The sequence below is a fragment of the Hyperolius riggenbachi genome, chromosome 2 (genome assembly GCF_040937935.1).
Source record: "Hyperolius riggenbachi isolate aHypRig1 chromosome 2, aHypRig1.pri, whole genome shotgun sequence".
Lineage (NCBI taxonomy): Eukaryota > Metazoa > Chordata > Amphibia > Anura > Hyperoliidae > Hyperolius > Hyperolius riggenbachi.
In genome coordinates this window covers 278,821,085-278,846,245 of record NC_090647.1, presented here as the reverse complement: position 1 = coordinate 278,846,245, position 25,161 = coordinate 278,821,085, and the positions used below count along the sequence as shown (strand labels likewise).

The 25,161-nt window shown below is 43.7% G+C and overlaps 1 protein-coding gene across 1 annotated transcript in view; it reads left to right on the top strand.

The window, feature by feature from the left end:
- The window catches only part of MED13 (mediator complex subunit 13), a 191,143-nt gene that overhangs the window by 59,355 nt on the left and 106,627 nt on the right, over positions 1–25,161 (top strand). Inside the window, exons 3-5 of the mRNA XM_068268750.1 lie at positions 555–723; positions 21,851–21,996; positions 24,778–24,975. Coding sequence (XP_068124851.1) covers positions 555–723; positions 21,851–21,996; positions 24,778–24,975 — 513 coding nt within the window. The remainder of the gene's footprint in view (positions 1–554; positions 724–21,850; positions 21,997–24,777; positions 24,976–25,161) is intronic.

Sequence of the window (25,161 nt, the reverse complement as noted above, 5' to 3'; positions counted from 1 at the left end):
TGCACAGGACAGAAGGAAAACCTATAGAATATACCTTGTACGTATTTAGAGAGTTTAGCCTGTCTAATTCTCCTTCATCTGTGACTAAGCACAATTTGTAATTTGATCCCTCAGCTGTATCAGTGGAGAGTAGAGAGCTAATTGGTAAGCACAGGATGTTAACAATATGCCTGCTTACATGAAAGCAAGAAGTAAACACTGCAGATTTATTCCAGGATTTGTATCCGCTGTAACAATTATTGCTGTTGGTTAGCTTTTAAAATGAAGAGGAAAGTCTGCGTTCAGGTCCTCTTTAAGCTGACAGTATACATCAATTTTCTAGATTTGTTGTCTTCGGTTTTATCTGCCAGGCATCTATTTTCCTATCACATCCAACTAAATCTACAGACTATGCCATCAGTGTTTGGATTGTGTCCTGTGTTGGTCAGAGCACTGTTTTTTTTTTTTTTTTTTTTTTACTAGAAAATATGGCATTCTACAGTAACTGTATTTAAGAGTGAAAACTTTTATAGTCTTAAATACACAAGTAATTTTTTTTTCTCTCTTCTGAACAGTGGAGGAAGACGGAATTTGGGAAAATGGCCTTTCCTATGACTGCCGTACTTTGCTATTCAAGGCTATCCACAACTTGCTGGAGAGGTGCTTAATGAATCGTAACTTTGTGCGGATTGGGAAATGGTTTGTGAAGCCTTATGAAAAGGATGAGAAACCAGTTAATAAAAGGTGAGTTGCTTTTTCAGCTGTTTTTAAGTGTGTTGATCGAAGATTGGTTTAAAGGCAATTTGTAGAAACTGCCATCTCTTACCAAAATGTAGTGTTGTCAGTTCAAGGCTAGTGCAAATGTAAACCACGGTAAATAACAGATGTTTTTATTTATATCAAAGGCATCTGAACTTAGGATGCTGTAAGTAGGACAGTGCAGGGTACATCAGAAGTGTGTGTTTGTGTGTAAGGGCTGGTTCAGACGGACGTTTGGAGGCGTTGCGTTTGCTGGCGTCGCGTTCAGCAGCGTTCATGTGCGTTTGGATGCGGTCGCGTTTTTTCTTCCCCTAGGGGGACATTAGCCGTCGCGGTTAACCTCCCCTGGAAGCTACATGTAGCTTCCAGGGGCTCCTTGAACGCCAGAGAAAATCGGGACCCAAACGCCGCGTTTGTGTAAACGTGCTTGAAAGCTTGGTACAAACTCTCCCATTCACTTGAATGGGAGCGTTTAACACCAAGCCCTGAACGCTGGCTGTAAACGCTCTGCAAACGTCCGTCTGAACCAGCCCTTATAACTTTGCATGCATGCATCTCCCGCTGCTGCTATGAAGTCCAATCTACTCTCTTAATATCACTGTTGTTTTGCTCTCAGGTATGTCATTTATCGTGTGTTCTGTAATAGGTGATCAAAAGGGTTGAAGGTCAATTTACACCTGTGTGGTTCTCTGTGCATGTAAACTCTCTCTGTGCTCGGGGAATATGTGTTGTTTGCACATTAGAATTGGTGCTTATTTTCCACAGCGTGCTCTTGAACCGCATCATACAGCGATTTTGGTATGCTCAATGTAAGATGTTAATAGCGGTCCTCTAAGAATGCTTTAATTTCTGCACTGCACTTGTCCTTTACAAAAACATAGATGAGCCTTTAAAAAGGGTACCTGTAATGAAAAAAACAAAATCAAAATTTAGGTCCTGATCCAATTCACCTTTTCTCCTAGGCGATACTGCATCTTCTTAAAATAACTTTTCAACATTTTGCAGTTGAAAAAGTGTAGTCAAAATTATTCTGAGTATTTTCTTGCTTGCAGGTGGCTTAAACTGCATTTTGATAGATGTGAAAATACAATCTAGGAGAAAAAGTGAATTGGATTGAGCTGTTAGATTCTTAAGCCAAATCTGCATGATACGATTCTTTGTGCGATTCGATTACGATTCTATTTACGATCCGATTAAATCCGACATGTCCGATCGGGATTCGATTGAATTTGATTTGCTATTGCAAAACAATGGCAAATCGAATTGAATCGGACATGTCGGATTTAATCAGATCGTAAATAGAATTGTAATTGAATCGCACACAGAATTGTATCGTGTAGATTGGGCTTTACATCAGTAGAGAGAAGCCTCTGGATAGTTGCCTTCCCTCCTTTTGTGCACCGATCCAGTGCTGTGCCCTCTGAACATACTTGAAAGAGTTTATCAAATGTGTATTTGCAGCCGTGCTCCTGCTTGTGTATGAGCGTCTCCACGCTACCAAAGTATGGCTTGCCTAGCATCATGGAGCCACTCGTGCACAGCATTTTTCTCCATGCATGGGTGACTTTGTGTTACTGTGTGTAATACTTGCACCTGCACAGTGTGGCTTTGAAGAAGAGTCCCAGCGAGCATTAGTAGAGGTGGTTTGATGAAGCTTATATAAGCCCCTGTACCCTCTAGTGTATTCCCTCTACTGAGGGATGGATCTTACTTTTACCACCACCCCCTGCACTTAAAGGACTACTCCAGCGAATAAAGTAAGCAGTTAAAATCTGACAGAACAGTCAAGTTTTGGACTAGTCTACTGCTGTTTTGGACTGCTGGTCAGGAAATGCTTTTGAATTCAAAGAAAACCCTGAGAATCCCCCATGAGGAGATGGGACTAGTCCAAAACCTGTCAGATTTTAACCGCTTACTTTTTTCGTTGGAGTGGTTCCTTAAAACAAACCTTTGGATTGCACTGTCCACGTTTTTGATTTTACTGAATTTTTTTCTATAGTGAAAAAAGAGAAAATCCTTCTTAGGATTCTCCATCTTAACTGTCTATTTTGAATCCAATTCTGATGTCATTTCCTCCCTTAGTCTCCTATGCCTGATTGTGTATGGATTGCCTGCCCTCCTCCCAGTCTTCAGGCACTCCCACCCAGCTCTGTAATAGAAAGTGCATTGTCTCATCATGAGAAATATTGGCCAGAGAGGGCCAGAGGTGTGGGAGGGGAGAACAGGAGGGAAAGAGGCTTCAGCAAATCAGGCTGCGTTCGTTAAATCTAAAGGGTAAAGTAGACAAGCAAAAAAGGACAACCCAGCATGCCCTGCCACTTCCTTTGTGCGGCAGATGTACCAAATAAGAGACATTGAGACTGGTAAATGATGTTTTATGGGGAAGAGGTGTTTTTTTTTTAACTTTTCAATTGCCAGATAAAAGTAATTGATTTTTGATTTTATTCCCGACAGTTACACTTTAAGTATTTTGTACTGTGCTGTTATTTTCTTTTAATTGTAGAATGGGTGACTGTCACCATGTCTAATATTTTTTTTTTCTTTATTTGCACAGTAGTATTTGACTGCTTTTTAACTGGATAACTTATTTAATTAACTTCTAATGTAACCAGGAATAAACAGCGACATGCAAATTTTTGAATTGATGCAGGATCATGCAGCCTGAAACGGTCTAATTGAATTCCATTTGATTAACCCATTTACAAACTGCATGGATTTGCGTAATCCTGCATAAACTTAAAATGACTTGCACCCCATTGATCATCCCTAATGTAAGGACCCTTCTCCCCAGGCAGCTGAACTGCGTGCTCCGTGAGCAGTTACCAAGCAGCAGTGATCAAGCAGTTGTGAGAGTTTGACAGTCTTTTTACTGCCTAATAGCTGCTAGTGGAAAAAGGCCTTAATCCATGCGAAAACAATATACCGCCCCTCCCCCCTCCACACCATAAAAGGCTTCACTTAAAGGGAATCTGTACTCTAATATTCTTACACTAAAAAGCATACCATTCTATTCCTTATTTTCTCCTGTGCCCCTCTGTGCTGTTTCTGCCACTCTCTGCTGCAATCCTGGCTTGTAATTAACAGTTTTAGGCAATGTTTACAAACAAACTAACCAGCTTCTAATAGGCTCAGCTAAGCATAGTGTGTGAGTATGCAGGGGGCCTGCAGAGGGTGTGTATCGCTTCTACCAATCTCAAGCAGCCCTGCACATTCCACACAATCAAAGCCTTAGCCCGACAAACAGGACAGAGGAAAGATACATTGATTTATTACAGAGACAGTGTAATTAGGAAGAGCTGAAGTAAGCCCCAGCACATTAGAACAGGCATAGGAACTCATAGGATAGAAGAACTAAGGCTGAAAAAATTGTTACAGTCTCTTTAAAGCAGAACTGTAGCCGTCCTGTCCCGCGATGGTCCTCCACAAGCCTCCGTTCTCCCACCGCTGCTCTGTTCCTCGACTTGTTAGTCAAGGCCAGCGTAGCCCTGCCAAGCGTATCTTTTCTCCGCGGTCCCCTCTGCAGTAGCAATATTGCAGAGGGGAACGTGAAGAAAGGATATGCGTGGCTAGAGCCGCGCAGTGGCCCGGCGGCGAAACCGAACGTAGCTGGCGGCGGGAGAGCGGAGGCTCGTGAAGGACAGGACGGCTGCTGGGGGCTTGCAGAAGCCCCAGGTAAGTGAAACAGTGTGTTTGCAACATATCTACAGTTACACTTTAAATTTTAAATGAGCAAAATGTAATTGGTTGGTATCGCCACAAATCATATATTTGTGTCTGAGGTTCTCTCATTCTCCTTTGAAAAGTATACTCTTGTATGTTCTTGTATCGGCTCCTTTTATTTTGTTCAATATTTTCTGTAATCCGTTCTAAAGAAGACTTTAGGAAATTTTGTGATAAATAATTGCTGGGGCAATTTTCAAAGTCTTCCATACTTTGACCGTACATATGCACATTAGCATGAACTGCTAAACCTTTCATTTAGATTTCTGGTAGGCTGTTTAAATCATATAATACGGAGGTAAAATCTTATCAGGGACACAATGTTGGGTTTTAGTTGCAATAGGGAAATTACAAGCTTGCCAAAAACAAGCATGATGGTAAATTGATAGGGATAATGTTGCCAGGTGTTATAGTTACTGGCCCTGCAGGAATTACTAGGTTCTTGGCAGTCTTTATGTCTCCCTATTCATCTACAGGGAGTTCTCATTTTACGTGTGTAATTGACATTTATTTGAAATAAGACAATATATCAGGTTAGTCGAGTTGTTTTAAATAACACTTATTATGCATGTGTACTGTGGATGCTGGAAGAGGAGTTATGGGGTTGTCTTTGTATGTATAAAGCACTTTGCTACTGTATATTTAGAAAGGTTCAGTATCATACAGCGGTTCACTGATATGCATGCATGAAGGTTGGAGATGTGATAACATAGAAGGTGGGAAAGTCTTGTCTCTCATGAAGTACAGTTTAATTCAACTTTGAATGAATCACAGAGATTTGGAACTCTACATTCAGTGAGACTTCATACTGTACAGATGCTTTTAATCGAAGTACACCTGCTAGATAAGTTGTTGCCTATAGGTACAATTTTCCTTCAGATTCAATCTTTCCACGCAATTTTTATGATTGAATTGTTTAGAAAACTGCTCAGGGTGTGGTGCAAATCGTTGTGAAACAATTTTTTGGTCGATTGGAAAAGGAAAAAAATATGATTCAAAAGTTAGATTTTATGATCAACTCGGAATTTAAAACCTTACATAGTTCAGCTAATGGGATCAATTGATAACTCTGTTTATTACAACACTATACAGACTGTGGAGAAACCGACTGTACTGTCCCTCAGAATGCATTGCCTCAATCAATCAGTGAAGACAGATTATTTGTTGTTTCTGAGAGTGGTTGTTGAAGTCTTCTCATGTCGTTGGACAGTTTTTCAACTTAAAAACATTTCTGATGACCATATTTGTTAGCCTAACATACCCATGAGGCTTAAGATTAGTAATTGAGTTTCAGACAATCAGACCTGTAGCCTTAACCTCACTAAGTACGAACATAGCTTATATAGTGGATCATCATATGGTTCCTAAACCCCAATCACATCTATATGGGGGAAGGCTTAACCCTAGGTATAGGCACATAATTAAGACAAAGTATTGAGGTCATACAAGCCTTCTAAAGTATACCAAAATCAGCTTTTAATAAATACATATCCACATCAGACCCCCAAAGATACACAGATTGATCAAAATACTATCCCAACAACAATTAAAAACACCATATGCGGAGCATTAGCAACTGTACGTCTGTATGGCTAAATAGCATGCACCTATAATAATGCTGTAAACTTATCCTGGCCAGGAAATATATCACAACAGCACTACATGCATCCGCGCTTGCTCACACCACACACACTTGTGCCATAAGTATTGCAACGTTGGGGGGCCCCCTGTTGATTAATGCATAAGCGTGGAATCATTAAAGCCAGGCTAGATTCAGTTCCATCAACTTAAAGTAACTTCTCATCTATTGCTGCACATGAAGAAGCAAGGAAGCGAAGCAAAGCAAAGCGTGGAATCAGCAAAGCCAAGCCAGGTAAAGTTCCATCAGCTCTGTGCAACAGTACAACTGCTGCTGCATTAGGGAGGCAGTCATAAACGATCTCACCCGTTCAGTCGCATCACAGTTGGTTGACTCAAGCTCCTGGGCACAGAAGTGATGTCCGTTTCTGGACCTGCTCAGACGTGTGCTGGGGTCATGCGACAAGACCCCTCACTGCAGCGCACACCGGCAAGTAGGAGGACGCCAGCCCAGGAATCCATAGACAGCGTGTGTGAGGAAGAGCTGCGTCACACGCACCAGTTGTAGCTCCGCCCACCGACGCGTTTCACGCCCCCATTGGGCGTTTCATCAGGGTGTGTCCATAGCTGCTAACAGCCCTTCCTTTGTATCCGCCTTGGCTCCGCCCACCTTTCTTTCGCCCTGTCACTCACCATTCAGATAACCAACTCCTTCAGGAGGCGGGCATAGTAGGGGATTTGGCTGGATACTTTACATTGCATAGCAACACCATACAGATAGCTTTCTCCTCAGACAGCAAGAGCATTTAGCAGAATTCATTAGTGGGGCAGTTAGGAAGCTTATATCTAATAAACATACTCATAGATTGTCGTGAGATACTGGAAGCACACATTCCACATGTTACTGTAGCCTTTCTTGCAGCCAAATTTTCCACTATATGACAGCACAAGGCGGATACAAAGGAAGGGCTGTTAGCAGCTATGGACACACCCTGATGAAACGCCCAATGGGGGCGTGAAACGCATCGGTGGGCGGAGCTACAACTGGTGCGTGTGACGCAGCTCTTCCTCACACACGCTGTCTATGGATTCCTGGGCTGGCGTCCTCCTACTTGCCGGTGTGCGCTGCAGTGAGGGGTCTTGTCGCATGACCCCAGCACACGTCTGAGCAGGTCCAGAAACGGACATCACTTCTGTGCCCAGGAGCTTGAGTCAACCAACTGTGATGCGACTGAACGGGTGAGATCGTTTATGACTGCCTCCCTAATGCAGCAGCAGTTGTACTGTTGCACAGAGCTGATGGAACTTTACCTGGCTTGGCTTTGCTGATTCCACGCTTTGCTTTGCTTCCTTGCTTCTTCATGTGCAGCAATAGATGAGAAGTTACTTTAAGTTGATGGAACTGAATCTAGCCTGGCTTTAATGATTCCACGCTTATGCATTAATCAACAGGGGGCCCCCCAACGTTGCAATACTTATGGCACAAGTGTGTGTGGTGTGAGCAAGCGCGGATGCATGTAGTGCTGTTGTGATATATTTCCTGGCCAGGATAAGTTTACAGCATTATTATAGGTGCATGCTATTTAGCCACACAGACGTACAGTTGCTAATGCTCCGCATATGGTGTTTTTAATTGTTGTTGGGATAGTATTTTGATCAATCTGTGTATCTTTGGGGGTCTGATGTGGATATGTATTTATTAAAAGCTGATTTTGGTATACTTTAGAAGGCTTGTATGACCTGTAGCCTTAACCTCCCTGGCGGTTTATTTATTTTGCCAGGGAGGCTGCGGGAGGGTTTTTTTTAAATTAAAAAAAAAATATTTCATGCAGCCAACTGAAAGTTGGCTGCATGAAAGCCCACTAGAGGGCGCTCCGGAAGCGTACTTTTTATCGCCTCCGGCAATCGAAAGTAACAAGATAGGCCGCAATGAGCGGCCTATCTTGTTTCGCTTTCCTCGTCGCCATGGCGACGAGCGGAGTGACGTCATGGACGTCAGTCGACGTCCTGACGTCAGAGCCGCCCGATCCAGCCCCTAGCGCCGGCCGGAACTGTTTGTTCCGGCTGCGCTGGGCTCGGGCGGCTGGGGGGACCCTCTTTCGCCGCTGCACGCGGCGGATCGCCGCGGAGCGGCGGCGATCGGGCAGCACACGCGGCTGGCAAAGTGCCGGCTGCGTGTGCTGCTTTTTTCAGAATGAAAATCGGCCCAGCAGGGCCTGAGCGGCGACCTCCGGCGGCATACCCCGAGCTCAGCTCGGGATTACCGCCAAGGAGGTTAAGGTGGCCACACACCATACAATTTTTTTAAATCTGTTCAATTTAAGAATTGCAATCAATTTTTCTGACTGTAACATTTCAAAAATATGACCAATGTACCACACACGTATGTTCAATTTTTTCCCCAATTATGATAAAAATGATTGGATACTCTGACAAAATTGCTAGGGTGTGTATATTAATAAATTTATTAGAATAATATATTAATAAATTGGCAATCTAACACACACCATAGAATCTTTAGAAAGATTGAAGAAAAATATCTGGCGTTCCGGATCGATACAAATCGAAGAAAACGGGAAATCCGATCAGATTTTTCAGTCGAATGAAAAATACGTTTCGATTTTTTTTTTATTTTTTTTTATCTCAGTAAACCTGAGATGGTGACTAATCTATAATTTATACATACCTGCGGTTTCCTCCAGGCTTATTGCTCCCAAGCCATCCTCATTTGTTAGCAATTGGCCCCAGAAAGTCCTCCGGTCTGGGGCCAACTGTGCATGCACACTTGACTGGACAGAGACTGTGCCGACTGGATGGCTTAGCAGGTCCAGTTGTGGGCAAACGTGAAGGACCGCGTGGGAGCGAGAAGTCTGGAGGGGGCTGGAGAGAGCCCCAGGTATGTATATTTTATAGGATACGTGTTCCCTGAACAGGGTTAGGCCCCTAGCGCACTAAAACATCACTTTTATTAGTTCTATTAAAATCGGGTATATCAAAGGTACAGCATTTATAAGACATAAATAGCTGTGTTGGTGTTTGACACTATTGTGTCACATATGTATCCTATCCCTGGGATGGATCACTTTCAGGCAGATAAAGATTGTACATCTATGTGCATGTGTCGTGGAGAGGAAAGGGATCTCCTCTCCAGCACCTATGCACAGCTAGTACATGCACAAATAGGACCTGCTGATCACACCCTCTTGCACCAAACACAGGTATAATGGACAGCAGGGGATCACACCATGCAAACAGTGTACAAAATTACAAATAACTCGACATGTTTCGGCTAAACGCCTTCGTCCGGAGTGAATACATATATACAGTGCTGTGCATCAAACATATACAGTGCCCCTGCCCCACATAACTGTCAGCATATATAGCCCCTATCAGAGCTGAATGCCGCCCTTAAAGGGAACCTAAACTGAGAGGGATATGGATGTTTTGTTTTAAACAATACCAGTTGCCTGGCTTCCTGGTGATATCTCTGAAGTTGTAGTAGTGGCTGAATCACACACCTGAAACAAGCTTGCTGCTAATCCAGTCTGACTTCAGTCAGAGCACCTGATCTGCATGCTTGTTCAGGGGCTGTGGCTGAAAGTATTAGAGACACAGGATCAGCAGGAGAGTCAGGCAACTGGTGGTATTTTAAAAAGAAAAATTCATATCCTTCTCAGTTTAGGTTCCCTTTAACTCAGTCTTATATACTGAGCATTTCCTCTCTCCCCTGGGCGTCGCCCAGCAGGGTGTGTCCTACCTGTCGATCATGTAGTATATCCCATTCATTATCCAGGGTTCTCCTATCTCCTCATAGTTCCTCCATCTCCCCCCTCTTATCTGCGCATATGGCTGCATGTTAAAGCAATCTGAGAGATCACGGGTAGGCAATTTTCCAGTGCAGGAGGGAATTTGTTGAGGTCGGTTTCCTGTATATTGTGGTTTGGATGCTTCCATCCTTTTACAGGGTTATTGTGAGATCCAGGAAATTTATACTGTTTTTACTGATCTCATGTGTAAAAAAAAACATCCCAATTGTATTGTTGTTTAGACGCGTAACGAAGTCCTTGAAGATGTCCACTGACCCGTCCCAGATAATCAATATGTCGTCTATAAAACACCCCCAAAAGAGGGTGTGCGATGTATAGAACGACAAATCCTCACCAAAAACGATGGTACCCCTTGTCGAGTGTGTCCCTAATGAATATACCATAAAGCTGTCGGATATATAGATATACAGATGCCTGGGTGCTATTGAGCACCAGTTATATAATGAGGCACTACCTAGCTTATATAAAAAGAGGGACTCCCGAGGTTAAAATCGGGATGAACAAATATGCATGCCTAACCGTGAGTTATAGGCGACAAATGCGCAGGCCAAGCGGCTTTAGCATACAGCCATATGCGCAGATGAGGTCGCGTGAGAGAGCAAAAAGAGGGACTCGCGAGGTAAAACTCGGGGCGAATATCTAACAGTTATGCACGCCTGATCATGATTTATAGGTGACAAATGAGCCGATCAGATTGCTTTAACATGCAGCCATATGCGCAGATAAGAGGGGGGAGATGGAGGAACTATAAGGAGATAGGAGAACCCTGGATAATGAATGGGATATACTACATGATCGATAGGTAGGACACACCCTGCTGGGCGACGCCCAGGGAAGAGAGTAAATGCTCAGTATATAAGACTGTGAGTTAAGAGCGGCATTCAGCTCTGATAGGGGCTATATATGCTGACAGTTATGTGGGGCAGGGGCACTGTATATGTTTGATGCACAGCACTGTATATATGTATTTACTCCGGACGAAGGCATTTAGCCGAAACATGTCGAGTTATTTGTAATTTTGTACACTGTTTGCATGGTGTGATCCCCTACTGTCCATTATACCTGTGTTTGGTGCAAGAGGGTGTGATCAGCAGGTCCTATTTGTGCATGTACTAGCTGTGCATAGGTGCTGGAGAGGAGATCCCTTTCCTCTCCACGACACCCCTTTCCTCTCCACGACACATGCACATAGATGTACAATCTTTATCTGCCTGAAAGTGATCCATCCCAGGGATATGACACAAATGTGACACAATAGTGCCAAACACCAACGCAGCTGTTTGTTTTATAAATGCTGTACCTTTTTGATATACCTGATTTTAATAGAACTAATAAAAGTGATGTTTTAGTGCGCTAGGGGCCTAACCCTGTTCAGGGAACACGTATCCTATACAAATCCCCCGAGTACTCTATTAAGTATGTATATTTTTATAGGCAAGTCCTCATCTCAGGTACACTTTAACCACTTGACGACCAGGGTAATTTCCAGTGATTGGTGCTGCGTGGGCTCTACAGCCCACAGCACCGATCAGGAGTGCAGCAGGGCAATCAGACTACCCCCCTTTTTTCCCCACTAGGGGGATGTCCTGCTGGGGGGGTCTGATCGCCGCCGGCTGCTTGCGCTTGCGGGGGGGCTCTTCAAAGCCCCCCTCCGCAGCGCTTCCTGGCCTCCTTCCCCTTCCCTCCCTCTCCCTCCCCCTGTGAGCGGTGCAGGACGGAATTCCGTCCTGCGCCTGATAGGATAGGCTTCTGCCTATCAGATGCCGGTGATCCCCGGCCAATAAGAGGCCGGGGATCGCCGATCTACGTCACGGCGCTGCTGCGCAGCAGCGCCGTGTGATGTAAACAGCGGGGATTTCTTCCCCGTGTGTTTACATTTTGCCGGTGAGCCGCGGTCGGCGGCTCTCCGGCTGTTCACGGAGACACCCTTTGTGAACTGACATGGAAACGCCGCTCGATCGAGCGGCTGTTTCCATGGTAACCCGCAGACGACCAGTTTACGCCAATCGGCGTTAGCTGGTCGTCAAGAGGTTAAGCAATCCACTGAGTTGTATGGCGCCCAGCACCACCCCCTAACATTTAATACGGACCTAAACTTTCCTCCCTGCTGTGTAAAAAAAATAAAAAAATAAAAAATAATAATAATAAAAAAAATGACCACCACATAACCTTTCAATACAGTGGTCTGAAACTCAGCATTTATCCTTTGCTCTAAAAAAAAATAAAAAAAAATCTTTACAGCCTTAACCTCCCCGGCGTTCAATTTTCCCAGGATTTCTTTGCAAAAGGGGATAAAATTTATTTTTAAAACTTTTTTTTTTTCCTGTAACTTGCCAAAATGTGTCAAGCAAGGGTCTAGTATACAGTGCAGGAGAGTATTGATGTGTATGCACGTTTATACTGTTCACAGCATGTTTTTATGGATGGACATTTCTGTCCATACCGCTGGGGAGGTTAAACCTACTAGCAGAAACAAAAAATGTAGCAGAACAGCATTCAAACAGTTAAGCACAGCACTTTGTCCTGCCAAGGAAAGCCCCTTCAGCTTTGGATCCGATCAGAAGTGGAGATAACAGTATCGTTTACATTCCTCAGTTGTTACGTTGTATGTGACAACTGAAAAGGAGCTTTCTGTGCTTCAAGCATACACACAGTTTAGATGAGCTCACTAGAAGATTTTAATATATAATAAAAATCAGCTTGAATAAAATGCAATGGCAGCTTTCAGAGCAGATAAACTGTACTTTGGGAACTTGTAATTTGTAAACAGACAATATTACTTGTACACAAATGCAAATCTAACCACTGTATGGGCAATAACATGTTGGAAAACGCATTTTTATTGAATGTTATGTAAGAATTTCAGACCACTTTAACAAAAATAGTATTTATTACACTATTTGGAAATCCTAAAAAAAAAACCCTGAAGTTTACAAGTTGGCTTCACTTTGCAGGGAGCACTGAAAGGGTTAAGCTTCGGTGTCTACAGTATAGGGAGAGCTGCCTTGACTGAGCTCCTGCAGGCTCTTCAGATGCCAAAAAACTAATGAGACACTTTGATCTGGATAAACAAGCTCAGGAAAGCAGAGCAATGAATGTATTCAGTAACCACTACTCTGCTTAGACGGCTGATCGTCACCACTACTGCCTCTGCTGAGCAGAGGCGTCCGAGCCATTAGGCAGCTATAAATTTTCGCCTAAGGCGACAGGAAGAGGCAAGGGCGCTTCTGCACTGAGTAGTGAGAGAAGAAATGCCTCTCAGCTGACTCAGGTGTCAGTTTACACAGCAGCAGCAGCGGGGCTGACTGGACTTCAGCTCAATGATTCAAAGAACCACAGTAATGAATGAGTCAGTGAGAGAAGGCACTCATCCTAGTCAGGGATCCGAGGAGTACAGCATCATCAGCTCCTGAGTCCGACTCCTGAGAATTCAGTCCCTCTCTCTCTGCTACTGGTAACTGCATGGATGTAGAGACTGTGTAGCAGCCAGGCATTGACTTCCCCAGGCCGCCTTTCATTCAATGATTTAGGGTTGGTCCTGTGTCTGCTGTATTCAGGTTTGTTGATGTAAGGCAATGTAAAACACTAGGCTAGCTGATAAAAGTGCAATTAGAGGGCAGGCAAGCTGGTAAATATACACAGCATGATGTAGAACTCGTCTGGAGGGTCAGTGGGAAAAAATCTGTCTGGTCTCTCCCCATTGTTATGACTGCAAGTGCAGATAAGGTCTTAAACAGGTTGAAAAGTTTTGACAGTCCCTAGACTCCAGGAGGGCTGCTTGCTGACTTGTGTAAGAGACTGGCAGGGACAGCAGTCCTATTACCAGCAACTAGTCTCTGTGTAATGTGGGACTGCAATACAGATAAACTGCTCCATCTCAGGCTATTCTCAGTCTCACTCCACTCCTCCTATCTCTGTATGTGTATAGTGTATGTCTAGTGTGTGTGTGTGTGTGTGTGTGTATAGTGTGTGTACTGTGCTGTGTGTGTCTAAAGTGTGTGTGTGTGTGTGTGTGTGTACTGTGTATAGTGTGTATGTTGTGTGCAGTGTGTGTACACTGTGTGTGTGTGTGTGTGTATGTACTGTGTGTGGTGTGTGTGAGTGCATGCCGCAATAAGTATATTTTATGGTGAAACGCTCTGCTGCATAACAACTATTTTCTGGTGAACCCATGCCGCAATAAGTACATTTTCTGGTGAAACGCTGCTGCATTATGATTTTCGGGGGTCTTGGGGGTGGGGTTCACCACAGGAGTGGTGTTCACCATGAGGGGTGCGGGGTATGGGACTGGGGGCAATCACAGGGGGGGGGGGGGGGTGCCACAGGATTTCTCGCCTGGAGTGACAAAATGGCTAGAGACGCCCCTGCTGCTGCAGCATGTGTACAGCAGCCCCTGACCCTTTATCAATTTGGCTGAGCGGCAGCCAAGAGATCACTCCTGCAAATAACCAGAAGATTTACTTCAAATTCTAAATCACTGCCTTTCACCCTCTGCCCAAGCTGACCTCTCTGAAGGTGATCTAAAAAACCCACCACCTCTGGTTGAAAACCTAATGCTTTTGCCCCACTTTTTCCCCCATTTCTTTGAAGAGAGAGGCTTTTCCAGAACTTTGGTCAGGTCTTTTTTTGCGCAGCACACTGTTCAACACCCTCTCCATTGTTGCCCAGAAAATCCCCTGATCTTCTGCTATCCTAGCAACACTGGAATGAAAATGGATGCTATACCATCCACAAAGAAGATGAAAAAATGATCTGCATGGCGTTATGTAGAACTCTGATTACAATACAGGATCTGACGGTTTGAAATTTAAATATGAAGTGTGTAATTTGATTCTGCGGGAACAAGTTAAAAAAATATACCAAAATAATGGAGTTTTTCAGAAAATTTATTTTTAGAAAATATCAGAGGTGACACAGTGGGGGTAGATAGAGGAACACTAAAGACAGAGGGGGCACTGGAGGCACGGGTGAGCATAGAGGAGGTACAAGGGACAGCGATGGCAGTGTTTCAACCTGTGGTCAGATCCACGTTAAAAATGAACCTACAGTCCTTGTCTCAGTCCATAGTTTATGAATATGTGTATAGTTGCATTTCTGCCCTCAACGCAATTTACGTTTAGTAAATTCACAGATATAAATGTAGTATTATTATTATTATTATTATTATTTATTTAGTATTTATATAGCGCTGACCTCTTCCGCAGCGCTGTACAGAGTTTATATAGTTTTGTCACTAACTGTCCTTCAGAGGGGCTCACAATCTAGTCCCTACCATAGTCATGTCTATATTGTGTAGTGTATGTATTGTAGTCTAGGGGTAGTTTTTACGGGGAAGCCAATTAACTTATCTGTATGTTTTTGGGATGTGGGAGGAAAACAGAGTGCCCGGGGGAAACCCACGCAGACACAGGGGGAAAATATACAATCTCCTTGCAGCTGTTGACCTGGCTGGGATTCGAACCGGGAACCCAGCGATGCAAGGCGAGAGCGCTAACCACTACGGACAACCGAGGTGACGTGTATAAACAGTGCCAAGCACACAAATAACTAGGCTGTGCTCCTTCTTTTTTTTTTTTTTTTTTTTCTCCCTTTCTCTGCCTGAAAGGTATGCAAGTGACAGTTTATGTCCAGGTCGGGACTGGGTTGAACTGGGTCGGACTGGGTCAGACTATAACATAACCCCCCACTGATGAGTAATTACAGCCATAAATACTTTCCTGTCTGTAATTGGCTTCTGAGAGCAGGAAAGAGATGTCAATAATCCATAGATTTGAGCTCTAGCATACTTCAATAAAGGTTTCATTGAGCAGAGACAATGAAACAGTAAAACATTAGGGTTAAATAATAAAATAAAACTGTGGGATATCTTTAAAAAAGTCATTTTTAGGAGGAGGAGGATGTATACAATTGTTTTTCTCATCAGATTATTTTCACCTTGGATGGCCTTTAAAGGGAACCTTAACTGAGAGGGATATGGATGTTTCCTTATAAACAATACCAATTGCTTGTCAGCCCTGCTGATCTTTGTCTGCAGTAGTGGCTGAATCGCACACCTGAAACAAGCATGCAGCTAATCCAGTCTGACTTCAGTCAGAGCATCTGATCTGCATGCTTGTTGAGGGGCTGTGGCTAAAAGTATTAGACACAGGTTCAGCAGGAGAGTCAGTCAACTGGTATTAAAAGGAAAAATCCATATCCTTCTCAGTTTAGGTTCCCTTTAAAGTGGATCCGAGATGAACTTCTACTCGTTGCATAATTGTGTTCCTTTCCTATTGTTTATAGGGCATTCCTCAAGCCAAGTACTTTTTTGTTTTTGTTTTAATACTCTAATTCTTTATAAACTAAACAAGCCACGCCCACAGGTTTTCAGAGAGCAAAGGCATTTTCAGACAGTAGCAAGGGCTCATGGGAGCTTAGTCTGGGCAGGAGGAGGGGGAGGTATTACTAGCCAGAGATTTCAGAGGCAGAGGGGAGGAGGGAGGAGGAGGGGGCTTAGGTTTTTTTCACAGGCTGAGTGCTCAAGATGCAAATAATCCTGCCTCTGTGTAATGTTTACAATTATGGCTGCTGTCATTGTATCACAGGAAGAAATGATCATATTCTATTGAAGTTGTTTGCAGCTAGATTTGCTGTGTAAACTAAACTTTACATAAGACATATAGACAAGTTACTTGTTATAGTTAGTTTTTCATCTCAGATCCGCTTTAAGTATTTCTAATGCTGGGTTTACACCATACAATTTTCTGTTAGATTTTTCTGTTAGATTTTCTGTTAGAATGCATAATTAGATTATTTTATGGAGAGAATGGTTATTATCTCTGGTGCATTGTCTTCTGCTCATCTCCTGCTCAGTAGATTGCTCGGCAGATGGTAAATATCTCTTAAGGTGCATACACACGCACTACAGCAGCCAACGACTGGTCCGTCGGCACCTCCTGGTGGGCGGGTTTTCAGCAGACTGTAGTGCGTGTGTACGCACGGGCGGATCGTTCAGGAACAGCCTTATCAGTGCGTACATACGCACTACAGTCTGCTGAAAGTCCGCCCAACGGGAGGTCCCGACGGACCCGTCGTTAGCTGCTGTAGTGCGTGTGTATGCACCTTAAGATAGATACATTTCCAACATGTTGAATTTAGATAATCTAACAGAAAAATCTAACAGAAAATTGTGTGGTGTAATCCCAGCATAAATAGCATTGATGTAGGATGTAGAAGATTGTATGCGTGTTTAGAGTGATGTTCTCAACCAAATTGATTTAGATTGCTTCATGCGTAGTATTTTGTTCTCTGGACAGTGCCATGAATACACTGACGTTCATGAACATAAAGGCTCTTATTTGTTTTTCTTGTCCTTGGTAGCTTTCCAGCCTCTGCTGGCAGCTGTTGTGTTTTTTCTTTTGTGGAAGCTGTAATAAGTAATGTTTTACATGAAGTGTATTTCTTTGCTGTCCTACACACTGCTTTAAATTGTTGTACTCAAGATTATTGCTGCATAACAGTGAAACTTCATTATCTGCACATACCGTATTAATTCCATGCCTTTTTTTTTATATGCAACTGCATAGTTCTACATGTAAATATACTGATCAATTTAGAGATTTAGAAAAGAGGTTGATGGCAAAGAGAACTAGCAAGCGCACTGCACTAGTCTAACCACTGTGTTACATGAGTGAATTGTAATGGCAACATCATTTTTTATGTTTAGCAGCTGCTGCTGATGGTGTGCACTGCAGCTTATAATAATCATGTTGCATTATCAGCAATGCAGAGACCAGTGTTGTTGTCACTTGGATCTCTGCTGCAGAGTTGCTGTTATGACATATCTCTAATGCCAGCTGTAGGCATTGTACCTGGTTTGCACTAGGCTCTCCAGAAATCTCCAAGCCTCTGAAATGGCTTTATCAGGGATGGCGAACCTATGGCACGCCTGCCAGATCCGGCACGCGTAGCCGAATCTGCTGGCACGCCATCGCTGCTGCGCTATGTCCCGTCCGATTGCATGAACTCGCCGCGTCAGTTTATAGCCCGCAGCCCCTCTCCAGCCTGCATAGTCTTCTGGCAGGCAGAGTAGGGCTACGGGAAGATGGCAACCGAAGTCCTGTACTGGAGACTATTTGTGTCTCCAGTGCAGGGCTTCGGGCGCCATTTTCCCGTAGCCCTGCTATTCCATCCAGTGCGGGAGATATGCAAGAGCAATATCTCTGGGGGAGCTGCGCGCCAAAGGATGGCCGGGAGAGAAGACTAATGTCAGGTGAGTAAATTCCTTTTTTTGCAGGTGAAATGTTGCCCACTGCGTTACTTTCTGCTGAAATGTTGCCCACTGCATTATTTTCTGGTGTCTGGGGTAACTGTTGCTGCATTTATTTAATGGTCATAGTTGGCTATATGTGCTGCTTTGGAGTTACGGCGGGTATACTAATGAATAGCATCACACAGTTTCTGCACACCCATGATGCGAATCCTCGTTTCACCACATCATGGCGGAAACACTGCTTTCTTATGTATCGCTGTTACATCAATATGTTAGCTCCGCCCATACAATGTCATGACCACGCCCATTTTTCGGCACAGCGCAAATCTGGTCACTGTAGGTTTGAGGGCCTGGTATTTGTCATCTCTTATGTTCGGTGGGGGTGGGGGGTGTGTGTCATTTTGTTCAAATTGGCGTGTTGGCACTTTACGAGAGACGAGACTTTTTTGATTTGAAGTTTGGGCACTCGGTCTCGAAAAGGTTTGCCACCACTGGGCTATATCATCCATCAAACCAGAGCTGTGGTTAGGTTCTGGGCCATATAAGGTCATGGTCAGGGTTGCTGGAAGATGTGTGAACTAGCAGCTGTGTGATTTTAGGTGCATGCAGCTTCCACAGCAAGAATTGCAGTGTTTTTTATTTAACTGGTTGTGAGCATGCTCTATTGCGTTTTTTAATTTAAAATGTTCTCCTTTTTGGGGAATCATCTCGGCTAGGATGTAAATGTCCGTAACCCAGCTCCGTGTGCTCCTGCCACGTACTTCTGCCACCACTACACTTATCTGTCCAATGACAGCTGAGCTCTGTGCGCTTGTCAGGATCCAATTATTGTAATCACTGAGTATAAGTAGAAAAGAAGACTTGTCTTTTTGTTTAACCTGCAGACAGCATAGACCTGCTGTTTGCTATTAAATGGTAATAGTAAAAAAGCTAGCAAACCATTATTAAAAATGTTTAGTCCGGGTTTGCTGGATCACGTACAATACGCTAGCTAGAGATGAATGGAGATGCCCTAGTAAATCTGGCCCAATATGACAGTGTGACCTTTCCAAACTGTTGTGCTTGGAGTGTTTTTCCTTGGAAAGCACCTCTGCAATGGTAATACAAACGAGATTTAAATTTAACCACTTCAGCCCTCAGTCGTTCTCACTTTATGCATCCGAGCGATGTTCACCTCCCACTCATTAGCCTATAACTTTCACTACTTATCACAATGAACTGATCTACATCTTGTTTTTTCCGCCACCAATTAGGCTTTCTTTGGGTGGTACATTTTGCTAAGAGCTACCTTACTGTAAATGCATTTTAACAGTAAGAATAAGAAAAAAATAATTTCTCAGTTTTCGGCGATTATATTTTTAAAATACATGCCTCCATAATTAAAGCCCACGTATTGCGTTTGCCCATTTGTCCCAGTTATTACACAGTTGAAATTATGTCCCTATCACAATGTATGGTGACAATATTTTTTGGGGAAATAAAAGTGCATTTTTTTCCGTTTTGCATCCGTCACTGTTTACAAGCTTATAATAAAAAAAATCTCTATCTCTCGCTATCTCTATCTATATATTTTATATTTTTTCTATCTATCTATCTATCTATCTCTCTCTTCGGTTGAGGTATCCTTTAAAAGTTTAGATCCTTAGGTAATTTTTTTTTAAAATTATTATTTAACATTTTATTTGGGTATTTTTGGGAGGGTGGGATGTAAATAGTAATGTAATGTAAATATATGTTCATTTATTTCTTTTAATGTAGATGTAGATTTACTTTTTGGCCACAAGATGGCAACCTTAGGTTTGTTTACATGACGTCACTCTAAGCGTATCATGTACGCTTAGGGGGACGTAGGAGGCAGAAAAAGCAAGGCTTCCGAGAGAAGCTGTCGCTTTTTCTGCGGGGGAAAGGAATCGGTGATCGGCACCATGGCCCGATTCATTGATTCCTGGGCTAACGGTCCACGGCCGGGAGCGAGCGAGCGTGCATGCGCGCGAACGGCCACAGGAGCGCACATGGCCTTCTGGGCGTAGCTCTACGTCCAGCAGGAAAAAGTGGTTAAGGGAAAATCCTGACAGTATTTTTAAAACACGTTTTGGCTGAAGTTCTTTATTTTGCGAAGGACTTTAGCAGGTTTCTTGCAATGCAGGAGCGTTTTTTTTGTTTTTTTTACATTTTTAGTATATGCCACTGGCCATTGTCTACTGTAATCTATAGAATACTTCTGTTTTTATATTTCTTCCATACTTATTTGGTGCGGTTGAATGTCTCTATTTATTTTTGAGTGTCATTAACGCACTCAATCAGGGTCCAGACTATGATTGGCCTGCCAGTTGCAGTATAGCCCATAGGCATTGCAGTACAATATCCTCTGAAATGGGACCTTTTGTGAAGACAAACTTCTGCCAATGTTGGGACAATACAGCAGTTTACAGGTTCTCCAATTACCACTGCACAGTTTTTATCCACAGGAACGTCACATTAACACAGTGCTCCTAATCCAAAGGTTCTCAAACTGGATGGTGTGGTTCTGCGCCCCGGGCACTTCCCAGGGGTGCCACGGCTGCACTCCAAGTCATATGTCCCTATTCCGTTTCTGTTGCCAGTTGCGTCTCTCATCTGATCCGAGAGTGCCTGCGGCGATCAGCGGCTTCTCCTCTCCTTCACTCTTCCAATTTTGCTGGCTTTTCCTGATTGCATCAATACAAGTGGTGAGTGAGGGACGAGGAGAGGTGTCTAATCACTGCTGGTTCCCAGGATCAGGTGAGACATGCAATCTGTTTGCTAACTCTGCACAGGGAGGAGAGAAGGACATGGAGCACATGATGGAGAACATAGGAGACAGAGGTGGACACTAAAGAGGGAGGGATAAGGACACAGGGCAAACGAGGACACAGAGGGTCAATGGGGGCACAAATGGGGACATGGGGCAAACTGAAACTGGGACACAGAAGGGAGGATGACACAGACACAAAGAGGACACGGGGATAAAAAAGGGGGGATGGAGGACATCAGACAAACGGCGACACAAAGAGGGACAGAGGACACGAGACTTTGCGTAAAATGGCGAGCGTGCATTTTGGTAATTTTTTTGACACGTAGTGCCTTGAAAATCAATTTTAATCGTGCTCATTACCTCTTCATAGGGTACGTCAGGTTGATCAACAGAAGCAGCTTGTTTTATAAGCACCTGTCTCCCAAATTTATCATGAAAGGTTGTTCCTACAAAACCTTTATGCAGGTCTGTGCTGGGCTTTACTTATGCAGTTTTGTTGAAGACATTAGACAGTTTATTGGTAGCAAACCAATTAAGTTTCCAACTCCTCTTCTTTGGCAGTAACACAGGAAGTAGAAATATGAGATCCTTGATTTCAAGGAAAGGAAAAATATGGTAGTTAATTAAATCATGTATGTCTGTGGTGCTCTGTCTTGCTCTTCGGTTCATTGTTTCCTCAGCAATACATTGGATGCATCTATGGGTTTTGTGGATGCATCCAGTTGTGCCGAGGATGTACCATGGCTGGATGAGCGTGGCAGAGTGAAGGTGATTGTGTGATATTGTGCACAGGGATTTTCAAATTAGAAATGCTGGAGAACATCTTTATGTTTAGGAGTATGTCTCTCTTCTGTGTGCACCTTCATACAGGACATATAACAATGGGTGGTGCTCTTTTAATGTATCCAGTTTTTCATGTTTATAACATGCATTGACATATCAAACGCTCTTGTCTTTTTACAGTGAGCATCTGTCTTGCGCGTTTACCTTCTTTCTTCATGGTGACAGCAATGTTTGCACAAGTGTGGAAATTAACCAGCACCAACCAGTATACATTCTTAGTGAAGAGCACCTTACACTAGCTCAGCAATCCAGCAGCCCATTTCAAGGTAAGGACTCCCCTTTATCTTGAGTTTACTACCAGTTTTTTTTGTTAGTTTTTTTTTTTGTTTTTGTTTTGTTTTGTTTGTTTTTTGTCTTTTATACTTTGCTGAATCCACTCTTACCTTTGCCCTCAAATAGCCTTATGTGGTAGACTGCTTGGCATTTCTATTGAAAGCTGACAAGAGTTGACATCAAATTAATTTTTAATGTGAACTGGGTGAGTACCCTTTTCCAATTGGTGGCTACAGAGCGGTGTCCTTTTGTAAGACCCATTTACACCATTTGTTTCAACTTAAAAAATAAAGCACTATGAGATTTATGAAGCTATATTTTTAATTGACTGAAGAAAAATACAGTAGACTGCCAGTACAGAACAGACTTCCATATCCCGCATGCTTGTAGAGATTGTCTTCTGTCTTGTAATCCAGCCACAGCTAGTAAATGCAGCAGTGAGGGCTGGTTTACATTGGGGCGATTGTTGAGCGCTTTACTAATCGCCGGCGATCAGCTAAGCGCTGCTACAATGTATCTCTATGGATACACTCACTGCAGCGGTTGCGATTCCGGTCAAATGCAAACTGCATGCAGCGTTTTGGGGGTGATTGTTCTGTGATTCCCGTTCTATTGAACGGGAATCACAAGCGCAAATCGCGGCAGTTTCACAAGATTTAAGTTAAGATCGCGGGCTAGCAGGGCTCCAAGCGCCGAGTGTGAATTAGCCCTAAGTGCGCACTCTGCTCATTCTGCATCTCTTAAAATTGAAGGTGGAAGAGCTGTGACTGAGGATGGTTTTTTAAATACACCAAAATTGAAAGATTAGTTACCCTCGCAGAGACCATTCCACACATACTTTGGCATATTTGAAACTTTGATTTTTTTTTTTCTGCCACATCTGATCCAGAATGTATGAATAGTTCTTAAAGGGAACCAGATACGAACGTATTTTAATAATGAAATAGTTATAAGCCTCATCTACACGCGTAGATGAGGCTGCGATCCGGCGGCTCGATTAGCCGCCGGATCGCCTCTTCCGCGTACCCGCGCGTGCCAGCCGCGTCCCCGCTCGCCGCGTGTGTGCCGCATTCGATTCCCTGCTCGTCCCCGCCGGCGCCGCTTATCTTCCGCTCGATTCCCTGCCATTGTCCCCTCGCGGGGAGCGAGCAGGGAATCGGCGGAAGCAAGATCCGTCCTGTTGGATCTTATCAATTGAGCTGCATCAGCGGTTCGATAAGGAGCATCGCGGCCGCATCTATGTGTGTAGATGCGGCTATACATCCCTGGTGCTTCCTTCAGCCCCATAAGCTTGGATCGCTCCCACGCCACCGTCCTCTGCTGCCTCTATCTCTGGTACCGGGTCCCGTCACTTCCGCCGGATGCGGCCAGTCTTCCGCATGCCCAGGGGCTCCCTCCGGCTCTGTATGCATGCGCCTGTGCAGTACGGAGGGAGCGCACTGCGCTTGCGTTGACTGGCTCAACTGGCTGAAATGACGGGTCCCAGTACCGGCGGAGAAAGGAGGCATGGGAGCGATCCAGGCTGATGAGGCTGGAGGAAGCCCCAGGTATGTATAAATATGTTATTTTATTGTCTCTGGTTCTCTTTAATCTCCCTGGCTTTCCTCCTAGGCGATATTTTTCACACCTTATCAATAAAATGCCTTTTATACCACCAGCAAGCAAGAAAATACTCAGAATAATTTTGACAGCACTTTTTTCACCTACCTTGTATTACCTTTTCAGTTGCAGAGTGTTGAAAACATTGAAAAGGAAGTTGAAAAAAGTATCTCATAGGTGAAAAAGTCAATTGAATAAGGTCCACTGACTAACAAGGGGAGCTCAGAGGCCAAGATAACCTTTAAGAATCTACACCAGTGGCAGTCAGTGTTACATAGAGGGAGCCTTAAAGGAGTTGAACTAACCTGGGCCTGCGCCATGCGATTGCGACATTAATGTTGCAGAAGTGAAGCGGCGGTGGGGATTGGAGCATTGGTGACTAGCTGCACGAGCACAGGATGTCTGGGGGGGGGGGGGGGGGGGGGGGACACATTAGAAGCCCCAGGGAAGTTTAGCTATGTTTTTTTTCCCCCAGCATTCTTTTACAGCATTCTTTGAAGCGAATTAAAAAATAAAAGGAAAAAGAAAAAGATACACTCCTAAGAAGGAATGCTCTGGGTCCTATAGAGCTTCCTGTTCCGCTCACAGACCCCCCCCCCCCCCCCCCGTGTTCTAGTGCTGGCTTCCCTGCTAGCAGTCTGACCGATGGGTCGTAGACTGCTCTCTGCTGCTGCAGGAGGCTTTGGGAGCCCGATGGCTTTTGAAGATGGCCTGCTCTGTACTGCATTCTTGTGCATGCACAGTACGGAGCCGCCCATCTTTAGGAGCACTCGGGCTTCTGAAGACTTCCGAAGCCCCACCCCCTCCACAGCCTTCCTTCTCCTTAGGTGAGTTTTAATATTCGCTTCAGACTCACTTTAAGAGCATCAGTTCTGCCGATATGAAAATTTCCAAAAAGCAACATAGCGGGGCCCTATGAAACAAATTATGCAGCACTTAATAGCAAGTTGAGATGTATTCAAATGAAGGAAGCTTCAGTTTAGTTTTGCTTTAAAGGTTATATAAATAAAAAATGCTGCTAAATACCGAAATTACTCCTTAGTACCGGTAATCTTTTTAATATTACATATATATGTAGAAAAAATTGCATTTGGGATTTGCTATAGAGCGCATCTAGTATTACACCAGAACACCTTTTTTTTTTTTTTTTACTTTTTTTTTTTTTTTATTTATAGTTATCTTGAGCCCCTTTGGATTAAATGGCACCCTCACTGGACAGTCATTCAAAATGTCTGATTCCTCTACAAAGAAGCTTATTGGTGAATGGAAGCAGTTTTATCCCATCTCATCCAGTGTGAAAGAGTGCGCAGAGGAAAAGCAAGAGGAGATGGATTGGGAAGATGATTCGTTAGCAGCAGTTGAAGTACTGGTTGGTAAGTGTCTCTTTAGCATTTCAAATCTTTGTTTTCTGAATACCTCAGATATTTTCTCTGTGGCAGTTTTTTGGGTAAAAGTGAATCTGAGTCTAAATTCTGTGACATAAATGCCTGACGACTTCAATGTAATTTTTTTTTCCGCTCTGATACAGTGTTAAACTTGGGCCATAAGTTGTGCCTTAC